At 39.4% G+C, this 7792-nt stretch overlaps 1 protein-coding gene across 2 annotated transcripts; it reads left to right on the forward strand.

Annotated features, from left to right (window-relative positions):
- Positions 1 to 3: 3 nt before the first annotated feature.
- On the forward strand, positions 4 to 7484 carry EIF2B1 (eukaryotic translation initiation factor 2B subunit alpha). 2 transcript variants are annotated; one of them, XM_075012270.1, is made up of 9 exons: positions 4 to 187; positions 411 to 512; positions 1894 to 2030; positions 2132 to 2248; positions 2834 to 2946; positions 3974 to 4042; positions 5676 to 5751; positions 6609 to 6734; positions 7307 to 7484. In XM_075012270.1, the coding sequence occupies exons 1-9, from the start codon at positions 19 to 21 to the stop codon at positions 7460 to 7462; spliced, it is 1065 nt and encodes a 354-aa protein (XP_074868371.1). In that variant the 5' UTR covers positions 4 to 18; the 3' UTR covers positions 7463 to 7484. The 2 variants fall into 2 exon arrangements, with proteins under 2 accessions (XP_074868371.1, XP_074868372.1); XM_075012271.1 differs by having other exon boundaries at positions 109 to 257.
- Positions 7485 to 7792: the final 308 nt, after the last annotated feature.

Consider the following 7792-nt stretch of genomic DNA (forward strand, 5'->3'; position numbering starts at 1 on the left):
CGCTTCCGGCGCCCGAAGATGATGTCACCGCATCCTAGTTTCTACGTCACGCACGATGCGGCAAAAGCCAGCGCAGGTGTCACGGCAGAAAGGGGCCGAGTGGGGACACCGGCTCGTTGTAACAGAGAGAAACAGACCCGGCTCTTGCTGCTCCCGAGGCCTGGTCCTGCCAACATGAACGACGCAGGTAACGAGGGCCGGGGCCCGATCCGGGGTAGGGATGAACAGGCCCCGCAGCTGAGCCGACCGGGGAGCAGGTGTGTACATGCGGGCGGCGTACAGCCGCTGTGCCCCTTCAGGCCTGGGGCTCGAGCTGGCCCCGCTCCGCGGAGCAGACCTGCCCAGTCCGAGGTGCGGCTTTCCCAGGCTAGGCGGGTACGTGCGGCTGACTGGCCCCGGTTCCCTTGCAGAGCTGATTGAGGCCTTCAGAGCGCAGATGAGGGAGGATCCTGACGTGGCCTCGGCCGTGGCCGCCATCGGCGCGCTGCTGGAGTTTCTAAAGAGGGACAAAGGTACCGACCCTTGCCCGGCGCGAGCCTCGAACCTGGGGAGCGGTCGCGCGGGCCCCTTCCTTGCAGCTCAGCGAAGGGACCAGTGAAGTCCTGAATCCGACCAGCAGAGGGTAGTGGTACCACACCTCACCGACCCCTTGCCGTATTTATAGACGGGGAGGGGTTCTGTTTCTTATAAACTTCACTTCACCGTTCATCTCCACACCCACAAAAAAACAATTTTCCATCTACAATTAGCAACGTCTAAAAATAGGCAAAGAAAAATGTCAGAAGACATCATGCAATCATTAATGTCAGACACTCCTACCATTTCTAGCAACTGAAAACCGATGAAAATGGAAAAAGATGCTAAAAACCCAAAAATTTACAGAACTGCAAATTAATAAACTAAAAAAACTCAAATATTGATATTACCCATCATGTTAATTTAAAAAAATAAATTCTGCTAATCTCTAAGTACTAGAGACATCATGTTCATCATGTTTCAGGTGACTGAAATTCAAAGCTTTGCTGTACTTCAGGGATCATACAATTTTTGCTTTCCCAAGAAGCAAACTATATTGCAGATCATCTCTGCTTCCAATATCCTATCTTCTTTTTTTTTCCCCACAAACAAAACTAACAATCCAGCTCCTGCATTGCAGTTAAATGCAAGCTCTGTGTTTTGAACCTGAGTTTCATATTGTTTTTAGAAGTTCAGAAAGGAGTTAAAACATGGAGATTTTTGAACAAAAAAGCAGGCTACCTCTCCACCCAAAGCTGGATATAAGACATTTGCCTAGTAAGAAACTGTAAAGCAATGAACACATGCTGTGAAAAGTATGCATTACTAGTCAAAATCTGGGAAACAAAATTAGTGCAGGAAAGGTTGTCAAAATATATGTTTGTTCATTGGATATATGCTCTTCTACTCACAGACTGGCTAAGCATTCACTGAGAATGGATGCTGAACTACCTCAATAACATCAAGAACTTGTTTCTTTAGGTTACAAAGCATATTGATGACCAGATGGGAGAAGTCAACGCTACTGTTGACTGTGTAGTAGTATTTCATCAGTTTTAGTTCCCTGCAGCAATATACTTTTCAGGAGTGCTTATATTTTCTTCTCATTCTAGAGAATGTCAGATGGAGGGTGTGCTGCAAGCAGGACTTGCAAGACTATAGATTTTTACCCAAAGTTATGCAATCAGTTGAAGAATTTTCTCATGATCTAATAAGCTTGCACTGTAATCCCAATACACTGAAGGAGAAACACCAAATTACTTATTTAGAAATTTTTAAAATACTCCCATTAATGTCATACCAGAATACATCTAAACGTCTGTCTACCATGTAATGAGTATCTTGTATTAAAATGAAGTTTGCATTTCTCTTTCTCAGGTGAGACCATACAGGGTTTGAGAGCAAATCTTAAAAATGCCATTGAAACTCTGTCTGGTGTTGACTCTTCTGTGGCAGTCTCTTCAGGTGGAGAACTCTTCCTAAGGTTTATCAGTCTCACCTCACTGGAGTACTCTGTAAGTTTGTCACCACGTGTAATGCTTCACTGAGCCATCAAGTAACACTACTCACAAAGAGATTCTGAGGCCTTAATTTTTGTTTTTATTGCTTTTTCCAGGACTATTCAAAGTGTAAAGAAATCATGATAGAACGAGGAGAGCTTTTCCTTAGGAGAATCTCTCTTTCAAGAAGCAAAATTGCAAAACTCTGCCATACGTTTATCAAAGATGGTGCTGTAAGTATTCCCATTATGCTGTTCTGGGTGTTCCATTATTTCAAGCAATGATGGAAATGGAAAGGTTTTTATCATGATCTGTTAAGGAGACCACATCATCTGATGTTGGCTTTCCCAACTAAAATGTTATCCCTACGTATCACATTTGTTGGCTATATATTCTAAAACTCCCTTTTTTCTTTCCCTTCCCTCCACCTTTGTTTCAACAAAAACTGAAGCTAATCATGTGGCATTGTTCTCAATGGTTTGGAGCACCCACAACTACTGGCCTACCAAATGGAAGTTACGGGTTCTCAGCCCCTCTGCGTAAGAGCTTCAGTAATAAAGTGCCACAAAGGCCAATATTCATCATGGCTTGACTTCCCATGAGTTATTAAAAATACAATAGTTAAATATTGGACAGGTCACCAAAAGTAGATGTAGCTCTTAAAATGTTACATTTTTGTGAAATCTTGGATATCTTAAGCTGTAACTGAAGATCACATTTAAAACACTTGTGTACGGTAAACAATTATAAGAGATCATGACAATAACAAAGGTTTCCTGAAACTTGCTAAAGTAGCAAAATCTCTGTTACTTTACCAGCGAATATTAACACATGCCTATTCAAGAGTGGTCCTCAGAGTGCTGGAAGCAGCTGCCGCATCAAAGAAGCGTTTCAGTGTTTATATTACTGAATCACAGCCTGATCGAGCGGGGCAAGTATATGTCAATTTTGTTGCCTTAATTAATAAGATACTGTAGCACTAATGTCCACCAGTAACATCCTGTGTTATAAACAGGTTTTACTTATTTTTGAGCCATTGAAAACTAATGTTCATTGTGAAACATCACATCCCTCCTGCAAGGCAGTCTGGAGCAATACCCTTCCAAAGAACCCCAATCAACAGGCAATTCCTGTATTAACCAAACACATTTTAGTATCTCCAAGTTTTCCAGCCAAGGGGTAACAAAACTTTGAAGATCAACCACTGTTAAAGAATACATTTTTTACTAAGAAAGATGGCTTAAAGGGACAGTCAACTTGAAGTATTTTTTTAAAATAAGCTCATAGTGGTAGGTATTACTTGTAATAAGAGAAAACATTAAATAAAAATGTGGAGTTCACACATGACTTGGAGTTCTCTTTGAGACACAATGTACAGCTCTGACAGTCTCCAGAGGATGAAGGAGATCAGGAAAATAGCAAACCCTACGTTCTGTGTGACAGCTAGTGCAACAAACCAGGCAGTTGCATTTCTAATGACTGAAATCCTGAAGATTGGCCAAAGTATGATTTATATGCTTCACTCAGGTAACATTTAACAGTACACTCAGCTCATAGACCCTTATATCTAACACCAAGCAAACAAAAAAGCTGGGTGTTAAATATAAACTGTCATTTGAATCACATTTGTCTGTCTTTTACCTTTTATCTTTTATAGTTGCAAGTAATAGCTGTGATTTCTGAACAATTAAAGGGCAATCTTCAGTTTTACCCCCTGCATTGTCAATTTCACTGTTTCCCTGATAGTCAGCTTGTTTACCCTTTATTATTGTGAGTTTTCCCTACAGTACAGAAAAACCAAAAAAGTGATTGCAAAACCAGTTACTAGTAGAAGGATGCAGACATGGTATCTGTTAGGTTTCATTCATACATACTTCAAAAAAATAATCGTATCACACTTGTGAATTTCAATGACCTCTTTCAAGAAAACTTTTAAAACTTCATAAATATTTTAATAGGCAAAAAATGGCAAAAGCCCTGAGCAAGCTCAACGTTCCTGTAACTGTGATTCTAGATGCTGCAGTCGGGTAAGTACCTTCATTACATTCTTAGATGCTAACAAGCCTTTCATTGTCCTTCTGGCTTTTATTTTAGCTATAATATATACAAACTTCCCAAAAGTTTGTTCAAATTAGAATGGATAGTTCTACTAATTTAACCTTTCACTAATAATAAACTGGCACAGCCTGTGAACAAGCTAAATCTTTTGACATATCTTAGATAATTGATTGCCTAAGTCAAGAAGAAGAACTTCGTAATGTTTAGATATTAGAGAACTGTAAGTGTAGCATTCAGGGATGGGGAGAAAAAAGGAACTGAGATGGTATAGCTTAGGGCTGCATTTTTGTCTGCCAGTGCTTTTTTTTTTTTTTTTTTAAAGTCTGATGCTTTAAGTGCAGTTATTGGATTTTTAAAAAAGATAATCATTGCTTACTAGCTATTAGAATTTGAGTCTTAAATGCATGAGGATGGAACAGCGATGGTGTCCACAGCCACTGTTTGCCAGCAGCTGCAAATGGGTCTGGATCATTTGGCATTGGTCACTGTCAGACGACAAGATACTGGGACTAGATCAACCTTTGCTCTGACCCAGTAAGAACGTTCTTATGAACTATGCATTAGTAAAATTTAATTCTCCGTCCAATACAAAATGCCCAAGAGAGTGGTGTGTATCTTCTTGACAATTGCCTAACTTGCTGTATTTTAAAAGGTAGTCATCTGACTAGATAACTGTTGGACAGAACTGAAAATATAATTTCTGAGTGTTGCATTTCCTTCATGCACCAACATACATGCTTCACCTTGAAGGAGAATACTAACAGAGAGGGAGCTGTACTAGTCTATATACTATCAAAACAAAAGGCAGTCAAGTAGCACTTTAAAGACTAGCAAAATAATATTAGGTGAGCTTTTGTGGGACAGACCCACTTCTTCAGACCATAGCCATACCAGAACAGACTCAATATTTAAGGCACAGAGAACCAAAAACAGTAATCAAGGAGGACAAATCAGAAAAAAATGATCAAGGTGAGCAAATCAGAGAATGGAGGGGAGAGCGGGAAGGTCAAGAATTAGATTAAGCCAAGTATGCAGACGAACCCCAAAAGTGACTCACTTTTGAGGTTCATCTCCATACTTGGTTTAATCTAATTCTTGACCTTCCCCCGCCCCTCCACTCTCTCTGCTACTTGACTGCTTTTTGTCTTGAATGAGAAGTACTGCATAGAAGTACAAACAATCTTCTATCGGCATTCTTCATGAAGAAAACGTGAGGGGCATCAAAAGAAGGGAGACCCTTGGAATAAAGGCATTTGGAATTCTTTAAAAGTATATTTTAGTTGTGGATATTAAAGATTAGCTTCAAAATAGTGTATTTTAGTTCTACATTTCTGTAACTGATTACTAGTAACTAATAGACTTCAGCCAAAATAGTCTTAACTTTTGAGGTCAGTGCCTCAAGTATGTTTTGTGAAACATTGGTGGTTATTGTTTGGGAGATCAAGGAAGGATAATTCTAAGGGCTTACAAATAGGCTGCATGCATGTACCTGGATAGCTGCAAGAATGACTAGTCTACTAGAAATTATTTTTAACAGAAATGGGTTTTTCAAGTCACACCTCTAGTGTGACACCATATGACTTCTAACTTTTTTTTAAACAGCTACATCATGGAGAAAGTGAACCTGGTAATAGTTGGGGCTGAAGGTGTGGTTGAAAGCGGAGGAATTATTAACAAGGTATGATATGGTGAATTTGAGAGTCTTCATTAGATGGTACGTGTTGGTGGATTTTGAAAATGTAAATGTTTGCACTGTTTCCATATTTTTATTCACTGTCTTAATGGGCTCCTTCTAAGTAATGCAGGAGCCATTTATTCAGGAAATTCCAATGCTGCTGCAATTTGTGAATATTCGTTATGCATTTGGGTCATGATTTAGAATTTTAAACTATTACATTAGGTTACCACCTTCTACAGCCCATTTCAATTGAATTTTGTTCAAGGTTATGATACATGTAAGTCTCATTAGTTTTGCTTCAGAGTCTTATCAGTTTGTTTTATAGTTAATCAAAATGAATCTATTGTCTTTAAAGGTAATCCTATTCTGTTTACAACTTTTATATTGTTATGCAAAGTAGAACAGTCGACAAACTAGTGTTCGCAGGTATAAAGATGTCCTTTTGGCTTGAAGGAAGGAGTACGTTTCATGTGTAAGCTGGTTAGAATAAATAAAGATATTAATTTTCTTGACTTGAAACACACTGGAGGGTAGTACTGCCAGAATGAGGGGGTAGAAGTCAGGATTCCTGGCTTCTGTTCCCTTTGGTACAAGAGCTTCCTCTGTATCAGTCCCCTGCTTTGTGAAATGAGACTTGTCTACATCGGAGGCATGTTGTAACCTGAAATGGGCATGCGCGCACACTTCTTAAGAGTGTTCTGGTTAAGCTTGTTTTCCGTGAAGAATTTCAGGCTCTTCAGAACGGCTTTTAGTTCAGATGTTAAGTACATTCAAAGAATCTATTGGCTGAAACCATGGACGTTTGTCACTCTAAGACTGACTGTAAATTTTGTTTTCTATCTAAAATGTGTCCACAGATTGGTACAAATCAAATGGCAGTATGTGCGAAAGCTCAGAATAAACCATTTTATGTGGTAGCAGAAAGCTTCAAGTTTGTAAGACTCTTCCCTCTGAACCAACATGATGTCCCAGATAAATTTAAGGTAAGGGAAATCCCAGAATACTTTCTACCTCCCACAGATGTACATAAACTGGTTCTGTGAACAAACAGTACCTTAAATTTACAATTAACATGCTGAAAATGTGATTTAAGCTTTTCTATCCAGGGTGAGGCAAAGCCACACTTGACCTATAACAGTATGTAGCTTAAACAAAAGCATGTTTGCCCATTTGAATTTTCCCACCACTCACTCAACTAATTTTATATTTTGAAAAGTCTTCTGATCTGTGTACACTAAACAAAACTGCCAGAAGCAGCAGCAGCACTTCCCTAATTGTTGCTAACATACTGTTCCTGAAGCAGTTCATTCAGTACACAAAAGAAGCTAGTGGCAGCAGAATGGCTGCACCAAAGGAAACTTTCCAAAACTATAAATCTCATGTATTACTGTTGATGAGGTTGCAGTACTAGGTGACATCAGTTTATGCTTTGATTAGAACAGTGCATCGATTCTGCAGCAGCTCACGTCCTTAAGTGTGGTCAAGGTCTTATTATTATATGGACTCAAAAATGACATTTTGTGACAAGTGTTTGTTTTGTTTTTTCTCCTGCCAGTACAAAGCAGACACTCTGAAAACAAGCCAAAATCTAACTGAGGAGCACCCCTGGATTGACTATACTTCGCCATCACTAATTACATTGTTATTTACAGACCTAGGTGTGCTAACTCCATCTGCCGTCAGCGATGAACTTATTAAACTGTATCTGTAATGGAGAATATTCACTGCGCTGTGTGCTTTGTAACTCAGTGGCCATCCCTACATGGTAGCAGACTTCAACAGATATAAACAATCCCACCCAATTATATAAACTAAACTAGAAGGATTAACATCATGATCAGCAGGCTTCTGCATTTTAGGGCAATGCAGAAAGTTTTGAATTCATTGATTACATATCGGTGGACTGGTGTTCAAATCAAAGTGTAAGTCATTGCAGACCCTGAAGATCTAAAGTAAATTTATTTAGGGAGACAGCATTCTGAGCATGTACAATAAACATACCTGAACTGCCTCTCTCCGTGTACAATACTCATCTGAACAT

This window comes from Carettochelys insculpta, chromosome 18 (assembly GCF_033958435.1).
Source record: "Carettochelys insculpta isolate YL-2023 chromosome 18, ASM3395843v1, whole genome shotgun sequence".
NCBI lineage: Eukaryota > Metazoa > Chordata > Testudines > Carettochelyidae > Carettochelys > Carettochelys insculpta.

Coding starts and splice junctions, on each gene's coding strand:
- EIF2B1 (XM_075012270.1), top strand. CDS start 19: ATGATGTCACCGCATCCTAGTTTCTACGTCACGCACGATGCGGCAAAA. Junction 2,249..2,833: donor CGTTTATCAAAGATGGTGCT/GTAAGTATTCCC, acceptor TTACTTTACCAG/CGAATATTAACACATGCCTA. Junction 5,752..6,608: donor GCGGAGGAATTATTAACAAG/GTATGATATGGT, acceptor ATGTGTCCACAG/ATTGGTACAAATCAAATGGC.